This window comes from Talpa occidentalis, unplaced genomic scaffold (genome assembly GCF_014898055.3).
Source record: "Talpa occidentalis isolate TD23 unplaced genomic scaffold, MPIMG_talOcc4v2.1 talOcc4.5, whole genome shotgun sequence".
Lineage (NCBI taxonomy): Eukaryota > Metazoa > Chordata > Mammalia > Eulipotyphla > Talpidae > Talpa > Talpa occidentalis.
Window position 1 is genome coordinate 5,450,571 of NW_023604861.1, and position 23,891 is coordinate 5,474,461.

The window sequence follows — 23,891 nt, forward strand, 5'->3', positions numbered from 1 at the left end:
AATAGGCTAAAATAAGGGGTAAATAAAACTTTTACATGAATTGGGAAAACAAAAAGTGTATACAACTCGCTCTACAATGGTTGAGAACAGAACCTGTAATTTCTCTGAGGAATGCAATAAAGTAGAATAAAAATAATCCAACGGACAAGTTATATTTAATTATAAATGAGATGAAAATCTCATCTGGTCCATGCAACCAGATACTTCTGAAATCATGACTATGTGCTTCTCTCACAAGAAAGACACATGTTAGTTACAAAAATTAAGCTAAAGACAATCAGAAAATAACAGTAATAAAATAAGTTACATTTATAAATAAAATTTATAAAAGTTATGTGATTCGACGCTCTAACCAAGTTAAAGCAAACCCAACTGTAGGAGGCAATTATGGAATATGGCATTTTTACACATCTGAGTATTCTATACGTATGAAGAATCAAAGTGTTATATTTTGACTATTTAAAGTCAACACTTTGGGCCTCCCCTGGCAGCGCAGCAGTTGAGCGCTGGGCTGCGAAGCTGTGCGCAGCCTCTGTAGCTCCTGGTTTGATTCCTGGCCAGCCAGGGAGAGTCCCACATGGCGCGCAGACCTCTCCTGCAACGCCCGCTGCTCCCCTCAGCAGTGTGTTTCATCAGTCTGTCTTTTCTGTTCCCCGCTCTGGCTCTGGTGAATCTTCTCACCCTCCCGCACTTCTGACTGTACCCAGTGCTTGTATAAATAAATAAATAAATAAATAAATAAATAAATAAATAAATAAATAAATAAATAAATAAATCTATCTTAAAAAAAAAAAAAAAAAGTCAATACTTTGACCTTTAAAATGGCTTCAATTCCATGTAACTACAATGAAGTTCCTATGCAAAGGAACAGCTTCTGGTCGCCCCTCCTGTCTCCTGGAGTGGGCATGTCCAATGCATTAACATCTTCCCAAGGAGCCAGAGCCGGGTGTCACCATGAGGGTTGACCTCACAGGAGGCGCAAGCCTCAGCTGTTTGGCCTCGAGACTGTGTGCCCACTTGGCTGCCACCGAATCTAACTGGCTGTGTTGTTCGTCTGGACTTACATTTTATTTAAATATGTAAGTCTAAATAATGATGATTTAAAAAATAACTTCAAATTGAATGAGGTAAAATTTAAACACAACACTGTGCTCCCTTCTAGAATGCTACTAAAGTTAGAAAAAGAGAAAGAAAGAAAAAACCCAAAGGACAAAGAAAATGGGAACTGAGACATCAGAAGCCAAAGTTACCAATGCTGGAGGCTGCAGAGTAAAGGGAACTGAAAATTGTTGGGGAAATTATAAATGTTTGGGGTTAAAAATATCACATTTCAGGGCACTCTGTTGCACAGCACAAGCTAACACCCACACCCAACCACTGGGCATTTGCCGCTTTGAGGCAACATTAGAAAAAGAAGAAAACATTTAGGAAGCCGAGGCCCCACCTTCAGCACTCTCCCCGACAGGCCGACCACCTCCCCGTCCTTGGGCTCCACCACCGTGGCCGTGTTCACGTCCCCACTCCCCGTTGTGTCGATAATATCGATGATTTTTGGTTTTCTGTCCGTTGTAACCTGGAAATTAAGAGACAATTAAATATGAATTATAAACTACATTATTTGTAATCCTGAGTTCAGGGTATCTTGCCCACCCCCCAAAAGAAAAGAAACTATGAATTAGACTTTACTTTTTCATCCTTAAAACAATGCTAATCCCCATATTTGTGGGTGTGCACATGTTCAAATATGTGAAATATCCCATAAAACCTGCCATCACTTAAAAAAGATAACTGGATTGTCTTAAGCCAAATCTGGAAACATCACAGAATCCCTGAAGTGGCTTCATATGTGCGCTAGCAAATATTTACTGAGTGTAACTACCAATAGGTGTTGGGGTACAGCAATGATCAACACACAAAAATCCCCGATGTCACAAATCTGACATCATTACACGCAGCCCAAAAAAGCAGAGTCAAATATATAACATCTCAGAGGGTGATAAGCGCCATGGAGAAAAAGGAAGACAGGAACAGGTGGAGCAGGGACTTCCACTTGAACGAGGCCAGTGGAGACGCAGAGAAGGAGCGTGAGGGAAGATCTGAGCAGTAAGCTTTGGGCTGGATGAGCACCAGCTTTGAGGGGAAGTGTTTAGTAGCATTTCATTACGGGATGCCACACGGGACGCCACACGAACACTCAGACTTAAGTCCAAAGTTCAAACCTAACCCTGATACTTGTTTCCTGCCAGGCTTTGCCATTTTAGGAACCAACACGTCCAGTTGCTCAATCAGCAACATCAAAGTCCTTGAGTCTTCATTCCAGTTCACTGCTCCCAGCACATCCATCAGGAAGACCTCTTCGTTCTCCCTCTAAAACGTAGTTCAAATTCACCTTCTCCTGGTTTTCGCCGCCAGTGTTCTGTTCCCTCCACCACCATCACCTCTCGACTGCACGTCTCCTGCCAAGCCTCCCGGGGCCCACTCTTGGCTTCCACTGAAAGCAACAGTGAAACCAGCTGTTCCTGCCAGTCCTCTGCACAACACCTGCACGAGCTTCCCGCCACCTGACAGAACGCAACTTGCTTTATGCTCACAGTGATTCTCAACATAAAGCCACTCTTTGAAGAGAAGCCCCACAAGGCAAGGACCAAGGCTGTTCTATTTACCAAATCAACCGAAACCCAGCAGAGCCCACAGGTACCGCACAGCCACACATTCACATTCCACTGGGCGAGAATTCCTCAGCATGAAGCTGCTTTCGCCGAGGTGTGGTTCCTCGGCTGGCTCACAAACGTTCCTCTGGGCCGCGGTGACAGCTGGTGATCACAGCGGTACTGGACTGCCGTGTTGCTTTGGTGGAAAAATCACTTCTGGGCTCACCTAGAGGGGATCTGTAATTTTCAAGCTATCCGCACCAAGCTTCCAGCGGGAATCAGACACAAAGACTCGAGAGTTGGGGCAGGGGGAAGCAGCCACACCCAAAACCCCCTGACTTCGTCACCCGCAGGCTTCACTCTTCGCCTCAAAGCTCAGGACGTTCTGGTCAAAGCCCGCCCCCCAACACCAGCGGACAGACACAGTCATGGTGGAGGAGACAAAGGGGCACAGTTTGTTCTTTACAGGGCAAAGCAAGGGGGCTCCCTGCGGACCCTGCTCCAATCATGCAGCCATCAAGCAAGCAGCCTGAGAGCTCTGTCGGGGCACATGGCCTCCAGGGCACAGCTGTCACTTCACACGTGGCGGGTCCCGAACTAGACGCTTATTTCTTGGAGACAGCCTGCAGCCGCAACAAGTGTTCTCCACGCACAGGGAGCCTCTACTCAGAAGCCTCAAACACATAATTAAAAAAAAAAAAAATCCCCGCGCAAGCCATGCCACTCCCTGGTAAAGTTATGATAAAACTTAAATCAGATACTGATTTAGATGGGCTTGCTTAAGAAGCTTTAAGCACAAAGGATGGAAGGAAAATCTACCCAAATAAAAAACGGAAACAACTAAGAAATAGATACTCTTCAAGTTAAAAGTAGCTAGACCAGACAGTGAAAACAGGCAGGTGACTTCTTTTACAATGTATTCTGAACATGCACAAGCCAGAGATACCCCAGGACTAAGAACACACATCTTCCATCTCCACTATCTTCGGGTTCAAGAGAGCAGAGCGCTGCGGGACCAAGGCAGCACGGCTGATGAAGAACACTCACAGACCCCTCTCCGAGAAACTCACCCTCGGAGATCTGGGTGGGATTGCGTGGTTACCCTCTTATGAGGCCCTCTCTGCGGCTCATCAAAATGTCCTTTTATAGAAGCAAGTTTCTCTCCACACACTTCGGCATCAGGTAAGGCAACCCTCCACTGGAGGACGCCGAGGTTTCACCTCCTTCTCAATCATTTTCTCTCCGCGAGGAAACAAGGGTACATTCTACACAGGCAGCCCCCCACTCATCAATGATATTTAATGTTACAAGCACATTTGATACAAAATACATTTTGATATGTATCTTCAACACAGTTTAACTTAACCAGGAGAAAGACACATGAATCAATCCTGAAAGGAAATGCTTTAAGTGCTATCCTGGATGTGAACAAACTCCTCTGAGAACAGAGAGACTCTGTTAGGCGGGGCTGGGTCATGCCACTCTTTGAAGCCCTGGGGGCTCCCCCCCCCATGTGGGTACCTGCACAGCCGCGCACAGCAGGGGCTGAGCTAGACCAGCAGCTATCCCAAGAGGGAATGCGGTCAAACCCAGCTGGATCTTAAAGGCTTAGGCAGTTTACAGGTGATGGGGAAGGCCAGCAAGCAGATTAAACTTCACGTGCAAAGGCAGGTGTCGGGAAAAGCCCTGGCTCAACCAGGTGAGTGGGAGAGACAGGCGTGGACAGGATGCAGGATGCGGACGGGAGAAACGGTCAGGTGAGACCCGGCCTGCACTGGATGGCGAGCCACAGGAAGTTCAACTTTTTGCATTTGGGGGCAAAGGTGACTGGGGATGCCAACATAGTTTTGCTTTGTTGTGTTAAACAGGGGTGGAAGGGAAGGCTTTTTTGGGTTTGTTTTCAGTAAAGTAACTTAGGCGACATGAAGGGCAGGTCAGAGAGAAGAGACAGGAGAGTTGCCTCCCAGTGCCTGTTCATTTCCAGGTTCACCCCTGCGGCTTCTCCACTTTGGAGCCTGATGGGTCCAGTTCACCAGTCTCTGTAAGGCATTACAGTTTGCAGTGACGACATTTGCAATGGCTACATCATTTAACACATCGGGCACCTGGCCTGAGTATTTGCCAAGGAAAGCCTTACTTCTGCAATCACGACTCCTCTGAGGCGGCTTTCTCCACTGTGAACAAGCACAGCCGGCCAGAGAGCACCGCTGTGTTCTCCCGGGGCCCACTCGGGCCCCAGCTGGCTCTCCAAGGGTCCATGTGGCCTCTTTCCCCTCCTAGCTCATTCTTTCCTTCCTTGTTTAGTCATACCTAACTTTTCATCTTAGTGATATCCACAGAAGTCGACAAAATAAATGTGTTAAAAGGGGAAAAAAAAATCTTAAAACTTCACTCACCATGCAAACTGCCTTCCTGACTTTACCTGGTCATGACCAGGCTAATGCCACAGAGCTAACGTTGTCAGAAGAGTGACATTTTTACTTTACATCAAGGATCTATCATCACTCAAACATTTATTACGCGCAATTTACTACATACTTAATACCTATTGAACCTTCAGAGAGTTATGGGTTAAGGATAATCTACCAAATGTCCTACTCAAAAAAAAAATAGTTGAACATTTTTCCTCAAGCACTTTAAGAAGCCAATCTTTGCGATCAGTGTTCATAGTAACACTGTGAGATCAGAATTACGGCTACTTTAGAGAGCAAGAAAGCAATCTGACAAGCGGACATGCGGCATTCTACAAAAGCGCTCTTACCCAGACGGCTCCTCCCAGCCCGTCCCATGCTCTTATTATCCTGACACAAGAACCAGAGAACCACTTACCCCAGCTGTTCGCCTCCCACTTACCCCTATAAAAAGTAAACACACCCCACAATAGAATGGGGACCATTACTACTCTGCAATAAAGCCTCACCGAGGTGACGGCTGTCACCATGTCAGTCCTCGCTGTCACGGAGCCAAGTGTGCAGCCAGGGCCTCGGAGGGGACGCATCACCTGCTCGCGGCTGCCTCGCCAACGCTGTCTGGCGGGGTGGCAATCCCGGGGCCGCTCCAGAATTAACAGGAGGAGACGGAATTCCCAGAGAGGTTCCCTACAGCCTGCCAGAATGTTTCGCTTTTCTCCCGCTTATTTCCTAACTTCCCCAGGGCCACGGTTACTGGAGAGCCCGAGGGGAGAGGATGCAGAGGAAGGCGCGAGGGGAGCCGGGGCGCGAGGCAGGGGGACAATCACTAAACTTCAGCGTCCAGTGGACAAAGGCGCGCAGGGCGCACGGGCCCAGGGCTGGCACTTGGCAGGGGTCAGCCTGCGGGGGGCTCGCCAGGGCGCGCCGTGGAGAGCTGCGGCTTCGCGCCGGGGCACTTCTGTTCACTCCTGGACTTCAGCAACACAGCGAAGTGACAGGCTGCAGACCCTACGCGGAACACTTTCCATCCAGGGACACGGTTTGCCAACACCCGCTCCCGGGAAGGCACCTCGCGGGGCAGGCAGCGCTGGCAGGGCGCCGAGGGCAGCACCAAGTCGTTTTTAAGAAGCGTCATCCCGGCGCATTGTCTTTGCTTTTGGGGCTACAGACCCGAGCCCAAGGCAGCCTCCTCGCAGGCAGGCTGCGGCGCTCCCCGAACCCCAAACCCGGCTCTCCGGGGCGAACAAAGCCCGGCCGGGCGTCCGCGGCCCCGCGCCCCGGGCCGCGCGGAAGTTGGCGAGTGACCCCGGGCCCGGCCGTCGCCCCGAGGCCGCGGTGCCCCCGAACCCCGCCGGCCGGCGGCGGCGCCCGGGCCAAGTTCCGAGGGGCGCTCGGGCCTCCGGCCCCGCGCGGCGCGTCCTCCTCGGGCCCAGCCGGGACGCGCGGGCCGGGCCGGGCCGGCCGGGGGGCTGCGCGCCGCGGGCCGCCGCTTTGTCCGGGGGCCGCCGCGCCCCCCGCGCCCCCGCGCCCCCCGCGCCCACCTGCATGCCCGGCGCCCCCGGGTCCACGCCGGTGTCCAGGACGGCGACGAGCACCCCGCGCCCGTCGTACTCCGGGTAGCGGCAGAGGAAGGAGGCGGCCCCGGTCTCCTTCTTGGGCAGGAGGCCGTGGAAGGGGAAGGGCTCCTCGGTGGCGGCGGCGGCCATGGGCGCGGGCGGGCGGCGGGCGGCGGGCGGGCGGCGGCGGCGCAAACTGCCGGGGGCGCGCGGAGGGCGGCGGCGCGGGCGGGCAGCGGCGGCCGGGCGGGGCGGGGCGCGGGGCGGGGCCGGCGCCCGCCAATCAGGGCCCGCCGGGCCGCCCCGGCCAACCGCGCGGCGCCACGTCAGCCAACGGCGCCGCTCCGGCCGGCGCCCGAGCGCGGCGGGGCCGCGGGGAGGCCTCGCGGGTTCCGCTCGGAGCGCGGCCGGGCCGAACCCCGCGCGCGGGCCGCCTGCGTGGCGAGCGGGAGCCCCGCGGGCCCAGCGGTGGTGCCGGGCTGGGCGTTGTGCACCGAACTTTTGGGGGCGCCCTGGCCGACCCCGAGAAAGGGAGGCGCCTCGCGCTCGCCGCCCTGGGCCCGGGCCCGGGCCCCTCCGCCAGGTGCCCGCGCGAAGATGCCCGGGACGGCCTTGACGCGGCGGGCGGGCGCGGGAGGACCGGGCGGGGTGGGGCGCAGTCGGCAGGAAGTGGGGTGCGGCGCCTCCGGGGGTCCGGAGCCGGTGACAAAGTGGCGATCAAGCGGGTCCGTCCTGTCCTCGCTGCTTGCCCTGGGCTGCCACGTATGGAAAAACGCTCTCCCCACCTTGTTTTTTTAAAGAGTTATTTATACATACAAGAACTGGGGTACAGGCCGGAGATGTGGGGGGTGAGAGGATTCACCAGAGAGAGTGGGGCGCAGAACAGGCAGATCTGCCGAGATACACTGCTGAGGGGAGCAGCGGGGAGACAGGAGAGGTCTGCCGCGCCATGTGGGTAGCTCCCTGGCTGGCCGGGGATCGAACTCGGGCTGCAGAGGCTGTGGCTCGCACAATAGTGCGGTGCTGAACCCCTGGCGCCACCAGGGAGGCCCCAGTCTCCCCACCCTTTAAATGGGGGTCCCTGTAGGTTCCCCAAGCAGCGATCGAGTCCTGTGAAGGGCTGCAGGCTGACAGGCGCTCCTCGCTGGGGTCATAGGGACCCTTGTGAGTGCCCAAGACCAACTTGGCACCTGCCAGGCTTAGGGACGCGTTCTCTAGCGCTGCTTTTAAGCCCACGAAACAGCAAAAGGTTACAAGGGAAACTATGTTGAAATACAGTTACAAGAAATACTGTAGCCAGCATTTGTTACATAGCCGTGGTGACTGTGTGTGTAGTTACATGCGTGCTCGGAGCCGCGCCAAGTCTGAGTCCCAAGCTTTAAAAATGGTGAAGAGCACAAATGCTTTGAGATGTCGGTGGCAGCTATACTGTATAGGAGAAGCTGATTTTTATTGGTGGCAAAGTATTAGAAATTGGTAATACCACTCTAGTTTACTGTCTGCTTCCATGACTGAAGGAAATGAACAAAGAGCTTAGTGAAAATAAGGATGCGTTTTTGTCCTACGCATGTTTTTGAACCCCTGGTTTTGTTATGGACTTTAGGTTCAGAATGTGTGGTGAATGGAGAGCTGTGTGGAGATTTCTTGACCTACTAAACATAGAGCATGTGATCCGGCAATTCCACTCCTACGTATTTACCCAAAGGACACAGAAACATCCATTCCAAAGAGCACCTGCACCCCTATGTTTATAGCAGCACTATTTGCAATAGCTAAGCTTTGGAAACAGCCCAAATGCCCAAAAATAGATGACTGGATCAAGAAGATGTGGTCCATCTATACCATGGAATATTACTCAGCATTCAAAAAAGATAAACTCATGCCATTTGCAGCAACGTGGATGGCGCTGGAAGGGATCATGCTCAGCGAAATAAGCCAGAAAGAAAAAGAAAAATACCGGATGGTCTCACTCATAGCAGGAATCTAGAAAACTTAAATAAGGGACCAGGAAAATGAATAACTATAAGAAAGAAAAAATCAAAATCAACAAACAACTATGAACCAGAGATACTCTATTAGGGGGTGGGGAGCGGGGAGAGGAGGGATTGGGGTCAAAATAAGGGTGTTGTAATTGTATGGGGAATATAAAAATAAAATTTAAATTAAAAAAAAAAGAATGTGTGGTGAAGGGAAGGCTATATATACAGGGCAGTTTCCAATGTACAGGATGTAGGAGATGGGCTGTGAAGTCTCAGAAATACATAATCTAGGTATAAAGAACCTACGCATAGCAGACATTTTACATGAGCTTCTTGAAACGTGATTTGCATCCTATACAGAATTTTACCCTAATGTAATTTACATTTATTATGGGAGTCCTAGTGATCATTTATTTATCATCTTGTGTGGCAACAACGTATATAAATATTTCCCTCAAAAGGCATTAAGTGTTTCTTTTGGATGAAGTCTTTCAATTATCAGAAAGTTGATCCATATGAATAAATCTTAAAATTAATTAAAATCACAGAACCTAAAGAAAATTTTTATTGAAAATGCAGCTTTTAAAAACGTGAGATGCATGTTACTGGACTTTGAATAAAGATTTTACTGACGGTGTTTCAAATCCTGTGTTTGCTGCCCCAGAATCTACTTTATCTGCAGATAGAGCACAACAGTAAGATGCCTCTTTCCCCCCTAAAATGTGGAAGACCCACCTGTACAGCAGGTGGGAAGGAGGCGATGCCTGCCCTTTCACCACAGGCATGTCATGAAAAAGATAAGTTTAGAAAAGCCCATAAGGGTCCAGAAATTGTGTTGACATTACCCGTGATTAGGTATCACAGTTTCCAGATCACGATTTCACATAATCCCGAAAATCATGTTACCTCAACACAGTCCTTTACTGCTCCTCTTGGGGTCATGCGCTCCTCTCCACACTGTTTACCTTCCCCTGAGTTAATGACGTTCCAGTTGAGGAATGATCAATGCAAAGTCGGTTTGTGCAACAGGGCACACAGCTAGACAGTTCCTTGGTGGTGGGAAGGAAACCGGTAGGGCAGACATGGAGGAAGTAGCCAAGGGATCGATAAATAAAACAAGGCTGAAGAATGGGAGGCGGAGGGAGGCAAGAAGGGCACACAATAGGGTCAGTCGCCCGAGGTGCCACCACCCTAGCTGGGGTTACAGGCCCCGCGCCCCAGGACCTCCCACATGGCTCCAGGCAGGAGGTGCTGAGTCAGGTCCCCTGGATGCTCCCCGCTTCCCATCACCTGCCCGCAGCCAGCGCAGGGGCGCGGTGAAAGGTGAGGGCTTGCGCAACCGACGCGGCAGCCATCCATTAGGGAATGATTTCAACCGCGTTTGCAGAACTCTGCAGAGATTGTGAAAGCACCCCAAAACGACACAGCTGCTTTTGCAGCAAGGCGCCTCCGCCCCTGGGCGGCTTCCAGGCGGTGACAGAGATGGGTGGCACGGCCCGGCGGAGCTGTGGCCGGGAGAGCGGGGCCTTCCACGGTGGACCTCGGCTCCCGGACTCCCCGAGGGCTTGGCTCAGCCTCGCAGCCGCTGCACGGCCACCCAGGACGCTTCCACCCAGCGATCGCTTCTCTTGAGTAGCAGCCGCTGCTCAAGGTCAGACTTGCATCCCAGCCTGAGTGCCCAGCCCCTGGTCGACCCTTGGCTATTTTACCGTCAAGGCATTTCCCGCCATAGAATCTTCGCTGGTTAAAGCCAGTCTTGGCATCTGCACCTCGGAGGACCCAGAGCAGAATCGCTCCCAAGAAACCCGGGTTCAAATGCTTGAAGCTTTGCTGCCCTCTAAAGGCAAAATGCTCTCGTTACCGCTCCTGCCAACAGCCCCGCGGCCTAACCCCGTCTCCAGCCCAAGCGCACATGGGCCTCCAGGCGGGACAAGGCTCCAGTGACGTGTCTGTCCTAGCTGTAAAGGGCACCGGGAGATTAATTCTGACTTCTCGCATGGACAGGCAGAAATGACAGGGTAGGGCTTCTATGGACACAGCAGATTTTTCAAAAGATGGCAGCAGACCTGACAAATACCCGCCATGTGAACATGTCAACATATGTACATATGCGTACGTAAATAGCAGCACACACATATGTGTGTCTTTATATCATTTAGGCTTAAAAGTCTTATGACACTCAACTAACGGACAGCAGAATTCCCAACAGAAACTATGAAAGCAGAATACAGTGAAAAGGCAGTTTACCAGTGCTGGAAGAGTAATTGTCAACCCAACACTGTAGAGCTAACAAAAGCATCCTTAAAAAATGAGCGTGAGGCTGTCCACAGCCTCTGCAGTGTGGGTTTGATCCTGGCCGGCCAGGGAGAACCCCACATTGTGCTGCAGACCTCTCCTGTCTTGCCTGCTGCTCCCCTCAGCAGTGTGTTTCAGTCAGTCTGCCTGTTCTGCTCCCCACTGTCTCTGGTGAATCCTCTCACCCTCCTGCGCCTCTGGCCTGTACCCTGGTTCTTGTACGCATGAATAAATAAATTTTAAAAACAAAAGAAGAATGAGTATGAGGTAAACACAAATACGGAGACACAAAGGCTGAGAAAATGGGTCATCAGTAGATAAGAAAAATGCTAAGGGATATTTCTTTGGCAAAAGAAAAATCATCCAGATATCATGTTGGACATGCAAAAATCAACAGCAAAGAAAGAAATGGAAATGTGGGTAAATCTGAATTAATAATTGCCTTAGAAAATAATAATAATGTAATATAGTCAGAGATTTAAAATATATTTAGAATTACAATACCTTACGGCAATGGCAAATGGTTGGAGAGTGGGATAATAAATGGAGTTAAAATTATAAAATGTTAGTGTCTGAGAAGTGCTAATTCAGTTAGATTCTGGTGTCAGGGATGCATATTTGTAGTGACTGAGAAGGTGGTAGAAAAAAATACACCAAACAGACACTAATAAAATTTACCTTAAGGTAAATTTTGAGTCAAAAGGCATTACTAGGACTAAATATTGGCACTTAATAATATGATATTTATAAAATTAATGAAATGGTTCTAAATTAGTATGAGCCTCCAAGTATATAAAGCAAAATCAGATAGTAGTAAGTGAAGGTTGATGTCTGCCATTGCAATGGAAATACACTTTCTCAGAAACTGATAAAATAGACAAGTAAAAGTCAAAGTGCAGAAGCCTTGGGCCTCCTCCGTGGCGCAGCAGTTGAGCGCTGGGCTGCGAAGCTGCCCTCAGCCTCTGCAGCGCCGGTTCTATCCCCGCCAGGCGAGGGTCCCACATGGCTGCAGACCTCTCCTGCCGCCCGCTGCTCCCCTCAGCAGTGTACTTCATCAGTCTGCCTGTTCTGTTCCCTGCTCTGGCTCTGGTGAATTCTTTCACCCTTGCGCGCTTCTGACTGTACCCAGTGCTTGTATAAATAAATAAATAAGTCTTTAAAAAAAAAAAAGTGCAGAAGACTTGAACAAGACTTGTTTTTCATGTCACAATCTAGATAGAATTCTTTTCAGGAAGTGCATTCTGGCTCCCTAGCTGCTTCCTCTTGGTCCACCTCTGGTCCGAGCTCCTGGCAGATGCCTGGTGCTCTCGATGGGCACACACATCCGCACTGTCCCGGCCATACCCTGTGCCCAACTGCCTGGCTCACCAGCCCCAGCACCTGCCCCCCGTGGGCAGGGCTATGTCTCAGTCATCCTTTGCTGTACCAGCCCATGGTGCACTTTCAAAACTAACCATTAAATCCAATCGAAAATTTGTTTGCACTTAAAATGAATGTGGTCATTTATATTCTCCCTTGATTTCTATCCCTGTTCCCAAATAAGTAATCAAGGGAAAACTGGGCCTCATTCTGGGTTATCTCTGGTTGGAAATGTGCTGTTACCATTACGAACCCTAACCTCTAAGACTTCGGAAAAAGAAGTGAAGTGATGTAAATATATTAGGTATTATATTATGATGCCTATGCATTGTATGTGTGACACTTGCACGTATAATGCCTTAGGTATTACATGTATAATGCCTAAGTCATTATACGATACCGAAGTAATTATATGATACTTAGGTGATCTAGATGAGGGTGTACATGTATATGGATTTAGTCCTCACTCTTGTGATTTTGGACAAGATAATGAATCTGTCTGAACCTCTGCTTCTTCATTTGCATAGGAAAGGACTCATGGAGCCCCCTTTCTTCATAGTTAGAGGGGGAGAGGGAATTGGAATCCATTTCAAAACACTGCACTTTTTTGCCAATGAATGTAAGTTTTTGTGAATGTGCCCAACCAGAGGGGAGGTGTCCTCTCAAGCAATGCGTTCAGGTCACCAGGTTGCAAGGAGCAGAGTGTAAGTGTGTGAGTAGGAGAGAGATGCTCTTATCATGCTGCAGAGCAGTCCTTTGAAAGGAAGTCAATACTGGGCGTGGTGGGATGTTAGCTTAGGGTGGAGGGGACAAATGTCGAGCCACAGGGGCATCTTCTGCTCACAGATGGGACCAGAGCTCTCCTGTCCCCTGCCCCACACAGCTCCTGTTACAGGGCAGGGAGAGGGGCAGCCCAGACCCCACAAACCTGCCTGCCCTAAATGGGTTCTGCCATCCGCCGCATCAACACAAAACATATGAGACTTTAATGAAAAGGAACTTTAATACAATTACAATTAGGAAACAATACAGGAAAGGCAAAGAATCTAGTTTCTAAATGAAGCACCCAAAATTACCCGTCCCCTCGTGGGTAAAAGTCCACCCAAGCAGGATTGGCCCAGAGCAAGGCCCCAAAGCCTGCCACAAGTCTAAAGCACCTTCCAGTGGGGACCCACAGAAAAGGGTCAGAAACCACCAGGCAAGTCTGGAGGAAAAGAGCAAAATCAACATCAAGACAAAACCCGCCATTGTCACCTCCCCACGGGTCTCACCCACATCTGTGTCACCCCGTCCACGACCACAAGGCAAGCGTAGTTTCTTCACGTGTCTCTCAGCTCCATGTGCCTCCTCCAGGTCTCCTTCTTGCTCCCCATCCTGCTTCCTTCCTTCCTCAGTCTCCTCTGCAGCTTCTTCTCTCCCTGCTCAGCTCTACCCTCCCTTAGGTGGGGCAGGAAACCTGGAACCTCCCCCTTTCCTGGGGACTCCCCTGTTACACTACGACCACTGTCTTCCAGGCAGAAGCCTCCCCCTGGAGAAGTAGCAGACAGTGGGCAGGACAGGAAGTCCCTTGTTTCCTGGGGACACAGGAGCCTGCAGAGTTACAGTCATATGAAAAACATGTGGGCCCGGGACTTGCTTATTTGTGGAGTGTGGGAGAGAACGTCTGGGAAAAGCGTGGGGAGCACAGAGGCACTGAGGCACCCCTCCTTGCGGAGGGCAAACAGATGCCAGAGCTCAGTCCTGGGCACAAAGCCCAATTCCAGGCCCAATCCCTGCTCCCATGCCAGCTCCAGTCATTGGAATCTTCTGCAGACAATTGCTCAGAAACTGACTGCTCCTAGTCCACACTTGCCAACACCAGCCGAGCTTCAGCCTAGAGAAGACACTTCTCACTCACACCCCCTCTGCTCTCCAGGTGGCTGGGTTTCTGCTCCAAATTCTTCTCATTCTGGGATCCAGGGACAAGGAGCAGGCATGTTCTGGAATGTGCTGGCTGCCATGGCAGGAATGAGAGTCTGGGGAAGCACAACAGACTTTCAGGAAGCCTGTCACTCCTGCCCTGGGCCTTTGGCCGCAGCTGGCCGCAGGGGCTTGCCCACACTGCAGGGATCAGGTAAATGACATCCTGTCATTGCCTAAGGGGGAGAGCCAGCATGCGCCAGACTCTCCGGCCAACGGTTCCAAGCTGGGCAGAATGCTTCCCTCCGGAGGGAGGTGGCTGGCATGATACCCTAACAGAAGCGCTCCCTGCAGCCTGGGGACCCCTGGATGAACTGTTGCGGGGGACAGCAAGGGCCACAACTCTTAGAGAGGCAGAGGCTCTAGGTTGTAGGAGAGGAGTCAGAATTACAACTGCACTTTAGAAACAGCGGGTGCACTAGAACTGCTAAGTGCATCCCACTAAATGTCCCCTTGCACCTCCAGGCCCAGGAAATCCTCGTCAGCTGCTCGCGTCCACCCAGTGTAAGGAACTTTGTTCCAAACTGCTTCTCAGTCTGCTGCTGCCAGAGCAAGTTCTCCTGTCTTTGTGCCTGAGGCTAGTCTAGTCTAATCTTCAAGGCTGAACATGCTATTTCTTTTGCCAATTGCCTGGTCTCTCCTGCTCTTATTCTTTGGTGCTTTACCAATGTTAACAGAAAAATAGAGTTGCATTCTGCTTTCTGGTAGAGGGAATGTCCGAGAAACACCTAAACTTGACGAATGTAAAACTCTCTAGACTTCTTTGAATCATGTATCCTTCCAGAAATGCTAGATGCATAAAAGGAATATGTGTGCGGACATATACTGGGCTCTCCCTCTGCACACATGCATGTATATATTCAGGATGCTAGATCCGCACTAGGATTAGTCTTTAATTGGAATACTAAGCTTAACGTGTTTTTCAGGCCTTTGCAGAAAACATATGTACATAGAATATTTAAATATAATGTACTTATGGAATTGTATACTATAGACATTATACTTATATGCTACTATAAGCAAATATAGTTATATATTATATGTAATATACATGTACCTATACATAACACACAGGTAATCTGTCTTGGGTTTGCACACAAACATAATGTAGCACACTGACCCACATTCTTTGGCTTCACAGTATTTCCCAGTGATTATTACCACAATGATTATTCCTCTTCCATTGTAATGCCTGCGTACTATTTATGTAAGTGGACATGTGATTGTGTATTTAACCAGGAAGTTCCTTTCAAAATATTTTGTTTATGAAGTTGGAAATGGGTGCTTCCTGGGAGGACACTAGTTTTCCAAATAGTCCTTTCAGGAGGTAAAGCGTCCTGCTGACTTCAGCTCTGGCTAAGTTAGCTTTCCAGAAAAGAGCTTGTGTTGGGGGCCTCCCAGGTGGTGCAAGGGGTTAAGACTCAGTACTATGAAGCTATCTGCAGCCACTGCAGCATGAGCCACTGCAGTGTGTGAGTTTGAGCCCCGGCCAGGGAGCTACCCACATAGTGCAGCAGACCACTCCTGTCTCGCCCGCTGCTCCACTTGGCAGTGTATTTCAGTAGATCGGCCTGTTCTGCTCCCCGCTCTGTCTCTGGTGAGTCCTCTCACCCCCACCCCTCTGACCTGCACCCCAGCTCTTGTATGCATAAATAAATCTTTGAAAAAAAAGATCTTGTGTTTTCCTCCCACGAGGGATTCGGCCCTCATCCCTGCTAAGTGGGTACCCAGGACTAGGCTCCTACTTGGTGCCCATGGAGGCTGCCCTGGGCATGGGCTCCTGATCCCAGGCAGATGTGCTGGGGAAGAGTCCAGTGTGGTGCCTGGAGGCTGGATTCCTGGGGTTTGAGGGGGTTGTGGGAGGGATGGCGGTGGCTGCTGGGTCCTGAGTGCCCCTTCTTTCAGGGGTCTCTCCTGGCTGTGTTCTTAGAAAAGCCCAGGCCTGCTGAGTTCCAGGGGGACTGGTGACCATTACCCTGAGTCCTCTATTAAACATTCATGCTTGATAGCCTCAGGAATGTTCTCTTAATTAATTGAGAGCTTTAGGTAGAACAGGACATTGAACACCTTATGGTTTATATTAGTATAATTAGTGCATCCTGATTTCTACTGGTCAACAAAAGTAGTCCTGCTGAATTCTGTGGTGTTGGCATAGGGATGTCATGACACAGCACAGAGACGGTCAGGGATTAGCTCCCGCCGCTCTCTTGAGCCCTGCACCGAGGCAGCTGCGGAGGTGCAGGTGCGCCCTGGGCGGGGGCCAGGAGGTGCAGGGCGTGGTGGGCGTTCTGGGGACACCTGTGCCTGACCTTCTGCGTGGCGTCCTGTGGAACGTGGGATGCGGGAAAACAAGTGAGGCTTAGGATTCCAATGAAAGGAATGATGATGCAATGAAAGACTCAAGATGGTCCTGCATGTCCTAAATTGAAGCAGAGGGACAGAGAATACGCTGTAAGGGTGCCGGGAAGTTCTGCTTTTTGGACTTCCTTGGCCACTGATGAGCTTTAGGGTCTCTAACAAGACCTCAGTGTCCTCAGCTGCGAATTTGAAGGTCTCCTCAGATTTAAATGAGAAAAAGGACCTGCCCCAGTGGAGCAGACGATTCCCACTGCTATAACGTGGCAGGGACACAGGAGAAACCCAGCAGGGAACTTGGACTTGCTCCTCAGCATCCTTCTACCCAAAGTCCAGAGGAGATAAAGTAGCAACTCCCTTTTTAAGACAAAGGATTATTTAGTTTGCAAAATAGTTTTTAACAATCAACTTAGGCATATATATAAAAAGATCATATGAGCCTATTTCCTGGAGGTAAATAAACTATTTACTCCATAAATATGACTGTTTTTAGAACTTAATTTTTTAAACAATACATCTTTGATCTCACAGAATTATTCTTTTTTCCTTTAATAAAAAGAACAACAACTGTGGGGCAGTTTAGGGAAATCACTGTGTGTGTGTGTGTGTGTGTGTGTGTGTGTGCACAGTGCTACCATGTACTGGGGTGGGAGTGGTTTGGGAATCCACACTTCAGAGAATTCTTGGAAATCTTTCGAAACTGACTTTAATTATTTATTTAGAAAATAACTATTTTTAATAAATTTATAAAGCATTTTTGCAGATCTGGGTTGGGGCCAGACAATACAGAAGGAATTGAGGAGTAAGTGATCAGGAAGGAGAAGAGATTAAAGAAAATTGAAGTCTTTGTTTATTAACTGAGCTCCTAAAGCTTTTGAATACATACTTGTCAATTTAAAACAAAGAGTTTAGGGCCTCCCTGGTGGTGCAAGGGGTTAAGACGCAACCTATAAAGCTGTCTGCAGCCTCTGCAGCACGAGTTCAATCCCCTGGCCAGGGAGCAACCTACATGGCGCAGCAGAACTCTCCTGTCTCCCCGCTGCGCCCCTCAGCAGTGTATCTCAGTTAGCCTGCCTCTTCTGCTCCCCACTCTGTCTCTGGTGAATTCTCTCACCCCCCACACCTCTGGCCTGTCCCCCAGCTCTTGTATGCATAAATAAATAAAATCTTAAAAAAAAAACAACCCAAAGTTTAATGTGATCTCACGCTTATATGGAAGATAAAACAGCAAAGCCAACGAACAAACAACCAAACAAAAGCAGGCTCAGATTGTAAAAGCGAAATGGTGGGCACCAGAGCGTTGGCTACAAGATTTCAATCAGAGTCTGACAGATGGAAACTACTTTTAGCGGAGAACACAATGTAGTGAATACAGGGGTAGAGTTCAAAGGCTGTACACTTGAAACCTATATATTATTACAAACCAATGTTACTTCTATCAAACCTTGGAAAAAACAGTTTAACAAAACTTACATGGTGTGTGAGAATCTATACAATACTTAGACACATTTGCCCACTTATCACACACGTCAAAATCAAGAAGCCCTTATCACTTGAATACTGAGGAAAATCTTTTCTCAACCAATGTCACCAAACATCCCCATGATGTGAATCAGCCAGGGTTTCTTAAAAGCACAGATCCTGCTCCTCCGCCCCCAATCTGGTAAGTACACCCAGTGGAATACTACTCAGCTATGAAAAGGATGAACTCCTGCCACTTGCAACAACATAAATGGACCTGGAGAATAGAATGCCATGTGAAATAAGTCCGAAGGAGAAACACAAATTCAGGCTGTTCTCATTTATATGTGGAATATAGAGAAACACAAGGGGCCAAAAACCAAACCAATAATAAACTCTCAACATCTGGCTGCAAAAACAAGACAGCCGGAGAGGAAAGTTTGCCAGACGCCGGTGGGGATGGGGGTGGGGTGGGCTGAGGTGGGGTGGGGTGGGCTGGGGTGGAGGAGGGGAGATATAGGGTAAGGAAAAATGTCAGGCTTTTCTGCCCTCCTGCCATCAGGAGAGATGATGGATCCTTGCGGTCCTGAATGCATGCCTGATGGTGGCACCTGGAGTGGGGTGTGGGCCTAGGTAGATGGGATTCACCTGGGCTGAGACTGGGCTTTTAAGGGTGGTGTCACGGGGACGTCAGCAGAAGCTGAGAAGCAGAAAAAGCTGAAAGAGAAGTCGAGAGAGAGAGAGAGATCACTGGAGAGCCCAGATAGAGGCCTGCCAGCCTCCTGGCCCCCCAGCACCCCTGCCTGCTGTGTACCAGGTAAATCCCAATCAAAAGCCTGCAAAAACCACTGAGGACTCTGACTCCTCCTTTACCCGGTCTGCATGGGATCAGAAAACCTGCCCTGTGTCCAGTCCTGCCCTTACAGGAGGGCTGGAAGGGGGCCATGAACCGAGGTGGAGGATGGTGAGTGTGCTGGTGGTGGGCAGGACGCGGCAGTGCACACTGGTGGAGGTGTGAACCAATCCCCCTGGAAGCAGATACAGAGATGTGAACCTACTTTACCCCAATACACATAATTTGGAAAGGAAAAAAAACCCAGCTCCCCTAGGGCTGCCGCGTAGCCTGAGGCGCCACCTGCAGGCCCAAGAACACTGGTGCTTTAAACAGACACAGGCGATTCTCACCCCCAGGGATGTGTGGGCCTTTGCTCGGCTCTGCTGACTTGGCCCTCCCTTCCAAAGAGCTCTGGGCAGGGTGCACTTTCGGGTCAGGCCCCCGCGCGGCAGGAGGGAATCCAGGCTGCGGGGTTGAGGCTGCGCCCCCTCACCCCACCCCATCAGCTCTGCGACCTGCCAGTGACTTCACCTCCTGGAGCCTCGCCTGCCGCAGGAATGCTCCCTGATAATGCCAGTGCGGGAGACGCCGTGGAGACCCAGTGTGGTTGTAGGATAAGGAAAAATGTCAGGCTTTTCTGCCCTCCCGCCATCAGGAGAGATGATGGATCCTTGCGGTCCTGAGTGCATGCCTGATGGCGGGCACCTGGAGTGGGGTGTGGGCACAGGTAGATGGGATTCACCTGGGCTGAGACTGGGCTTTTAAGGGCGGCGTCACGGGGACACCAGCAGAAGCCAAGAAGCCAAAAGAGAAGCAGAGAAGCAGCAGAAGCAGAGAAGGCCAGAGAGCCCAGAGAGAGTGCGGATTTGCTGGGGGCTGGGAGGCCTGCCAGCCTCCCGGCCCCCCAGCACCCCTGCCTGCCATATGCCTGGTGAACCCCAATAAAAGACCTGCAAAACCACTGAGGACTCTGACTCCTCCTTTACCCGGTCTGCTGGATCTTAGAAAACCTGCACTGTGTCCAGTCCTGCCCTTACCGTGGTCCACATGCTGAAACAACTGTCATATTTGCAGCTGAAAATTGGCCACAGCGGAAAGCAGCTGCGAGGCGCGCACGCTGTCTTGGGAGCAAACTGAAAATAATGCTAAGTTTTGCAATTATCATCCCGTTGCATCATCCTTAGCCTGGAGAAAACTATCAGTTCTTTCATCCATATAAATGTTGATTAAATAGATACAGTTGTGTGTGTGCGCAGATAAATCCTGGAAAATGTTACCCACAAAAACCAACTCATTTGGTTTTCCCCGAACTCAGCACTGGCTTGGCAAGAGAGCCACCTCGGGGTCGGAGCCCGCCTTTCCACGTCGCCTCTGGTCCCGGCCCATCCCGCGGGCTCTGGTATCTGTAGGGGATTCCAGGGGGTACTCGAATGAGCCCGTGGGAAACCGAGCCCACCAGTGCACCCCTCACTGGCTTGATAGGTATCAGGTGGTGATGCCTATCTGTTGTTACAAACCGATGTCAATTTAAAACAAAGAGTTTAGGGCCTTCCTGGTGGTGTAAGGGGGTTAAGACGCAACCTATGAAGCTGCACACAGGTTGTAGGAAATGAAAAAAGAACTAAGATGGTAAGCAAAGCATATCAACAAAGCACGGACCAATTCGCCTTTGGAAAGAGAGAACTGGCAAAGTTACAGAGAAACGACTGTGATCAAGAGACTAGGGTTTTGGGCCTCCTCGGTGGTGCAGCGGTTGAGGACTGGGTTGCGAAGCTGCCCACAGCCTCTGCAGCACCGGTTCGATCCCCGGCTGCTCCCCGGCCACGGGAGGAGGGTCCCACATGGCACACAGACCTCTCCTGCCGCCCACTGCTCCCCTCAGCAGTGTACTTGGGTCCTTCTGCCTGCTCTGCTCCCTGCTTTGGCTCTGGTGAATTCTCTCACCCTCCTGCGCTTCTGACTGTACCCAGTGCTTGTATAAACAAAACAAACAAACAAATAAATTAATTAATTAAAAAAAAAAAGACTAGGGTTTTTCTGCAGCTATGAATGGGCAGCCAGAACTCAGTGTTTCATGAATTTTTGTGAGGGTGCGGGGTGAAGGCAGCCTCTGGGAATCAAGTTATAAAGACAGGGCACATTCTACAAGTGATAGTAATGATGGATGCATGGTCACCCCACGTGAACTTACGAGGTGGTGGGTCTTTCACCTATGTCCTTTGAGATAATTTCTGCAACAGCTGTGCCTCATCGTTGGTCTTAATCCCTCATCATTGGTCTTAATCCCTCATGAGCTGTGCCTCATTATTGGTCTTAATCCCTCTCAGCTATGAGAAAACCTGTAAGTGTCTGGGTCAAGTTAATAGAATAAAGAAGTGACAGCTGTGTCTGTGACCTGAAGGCTTCATTCAGGTATGGTATACACTTTGCCCCACATTTTCATTCTATTTCATGATGGTTTTTAATTTTGGGAGAAAGAGAAAAATGAGGCTCCTCTAAGAGTTCTGTCACTGGTAACAGAGCTCTGAAATAGCAGTGACTGAAAGGATTTATTGGGCTTCTCAAGCATGGAGGGCACATGGCAGGTCATGCCCACAAGGTGGCGGCAGAAAGCCGGGCTCCCGCTGTCCTGAGCTCTGCTTCCTTTGCCCTTGGTGTCCCTGGAACTTCAAGAAGGAAACAAGGACCTCTGGATTCAGAGATTTGTAAGATGTGTCTGTTTTTGTGAATCAGCCATGAACCTGCCTGTCTGGGGTGGTTCCACAAAACAGGCTTAATTAATTCTTTACACTAACATAGGACACCCAGGAGCGAGGTCAGCTAAGAAGTACAATCCATAACATCCTAAAAGCCCTTTTGTGGGCCAGATCCAGGATGTGAACTGGGAATGCAATTTCCTGGGGTGGGGAAGGGGAGTCTCTGCTCCCCTGGCTTTAGGAATAGAGTTCTGTTGCTAATCGGAGGTCCAAGACTCTCACCTTCAAAATCAGGGGTGTATGGAGGGCAGTGCCCAAGGTGGGCATTGGAGCACAGAGATGCCTGCTTAGCTTTCACATGAGCATTTTATGATAATGATGATGGTGATGATGATGACGATATTGAGGTGACATTAGTTGACAACACTGTCTGTGACCCACAGGTACACGATCACACCCCCAGCTGTCAGGGGACCACGCCACACCTACCACCCAGGCCTCATAGTCTCCACCACCGTCCCCTGAGCCCCTCATGCGCCTGAGCTTTGGATTGAAACCTTTTCCCTTCCTCTTAAATGATCGTTCTTAAACTCTGTGCCCCAACTCTGCTGAGCGTGAAGTTCACCTTTGAGACAACTGCTGTAGGCATATCCAGATTTCCCCAAATCTCCTATTCTGGTGAAAGAGAATGTATTGCAATAATTTCTTTCACCTTAGCTTTTCAGATTCAATAGTAAAGATGGCTTCGTGCTAAATTAGGGTTCAGGAGATGAATAGATCCCAAGCTCCATCCTTCATTCTCTCTCAGAGAAGCTTGTTGACATGAGTGTGGGTTTCTCTGGTCTAGGAAAACCCCTGAATTCCCTCCGGTGTGGAAAGCTGAAGACTCTCTTGCTACCTTGCTTCTTGGATCCAGTTTTGGGATAAAGTTAGGAAAATCCCCACCTCTCCAACGGCTCCAGGTTAACACCAGTAGCCACCGTGGACTTGAAATCAACAATCAAAACAACACAGCGATTCAGGCTGAGCCTCTCCTGTGTGAATGTCCCAAGTTCAGTAATTGTGCGTGTGCTCTTCATTCTCATTTACTCCACTTTTCAAAATCTACTTAGAGCAGAACCTCCTAGAGCCTCGGCTTACTAACTGGATACCTGAATGCATGAAATCCTTTGTCACACTGAGACATTGTTAAACCAGAAAACACATCCCCAATCGTGGAAGAGAGCACTGGGTTTTTTGCTGAGAAAAAAATGGGCACCTCAAAGAGTCACTGGCATTTTTCTTTTCCTTTTTCTCTCCTTATTTTTTTAACTTTCTAAAGTTGTCAAAGTTCTCAACAGAGAACTGACAAGATGCCTGTTGATCTCATTTAGGCACATGAACCCAAACTCAGTCCTGACTTGATCCTTGTCTATTAAGAAATTGAGTCTCCTCAACAACAACAAAGAAAATAATCCAGTCCAAAAATGGGCAGAAGAGCTAAAAAGAAACTTCTCTGAAGAGGAAAGGCAAATGGCCAACAGGCATATGAAAAAATGTTCAACATCACTTGTCATCAGGGAAATGCAAATCAAAACTACCATGAGATACCATCTCACACCAGTGAGAATGGCACATATTAAAAAAACTGGCAACAACAAATGTTGGCGAGGGTGTGAAGAAAAAGGAACTCTCCTGCACTGCTGGTGGGAGTGCAAACTGGTCCAACCACTATGGAGAGCTGTGTGGAGATTTCTGGACCTACTAAACATAGAGCTTCCATATGATCCAGCAATTCCACTCCTAGGTATTTACCCAAAGGACACAGAAACATCCATTCCAAAGAGCACCTGCACCCCTATGTTTATAGCAGCACTGTTTACAATAGCTAAGCTTTGGAAACAACCCAAATGCCCAAAAATAGATGACTGGATCAAGAAGATGTGGTCCATACACACCATGGAATATTACTCAGCATTCAAAAAAGATAAACACATGCAATTTGCAGCAACATGGATGGCGCTGGAAGGGATCATGCTCAGCGAAATAAGCCAGAAAGAAAAAGAAAAATACCGGATGGTCTCACTCATAGCAGGAATCTAGAAAACTTAAATAAGGGACCAGGAAAATGAATACTATAAGAAAGTGAAAATCAAAATCAACAAAAAACTGTGAACCAGAGACACTTTTTTGTGGGTGGGGGGCGGGAGGGGAGGGATTGGGGTCAGAATGGGGGGGTTGCAATTGTATGGGGAATATAAAAATAAAATTTATTATTAAAAAAAATAAAAAAAATTCAAAAACAAAACAAAACAAAAAAAGAAATTGAGTCTCATACACATATTTATATATTCA

General features: G+C 49.4%; 1 protein-coding gene across 5 annotated transcripts in view; it reads right to left on the minus strand.

Moving 5' to 3' along the window:
• TPP2 (tripeptidyl peptidase 2) overlaps positions 1-6,779 on the minus strand; it is a 49,439-nt gene extending 42,660 nt beyond the window's left edge. For 4 of the 5 annotated variants that reach the window (XM_037528722.2, XM_037528719.2, XM_037528723.2 and 1 more), the window contains exons 1-2: positions 6,604-6,779; positions 1,445-1,573 (exon numbers count right to left, since the gene is read on the minus strand). In XM_037528722.2, the coding sequence (XP_037384619.1) occupies positions 1,445-1,573; positions 6,604-6,768 (294 nt within the window). In that variant the 5' untranslated portion in view covers positions 6,769-6,779. Of the gene's footprint in view, positions 1-1,444; positions 1,574-5,571; positions 5,608-6,603 lie in introns of those variants that run through there. The other variant, XM_054701158.1, reaches the window with a different exon arrangement.
• Positions 6,780-23,891: the final 17,112 nt, after the last annotated feature.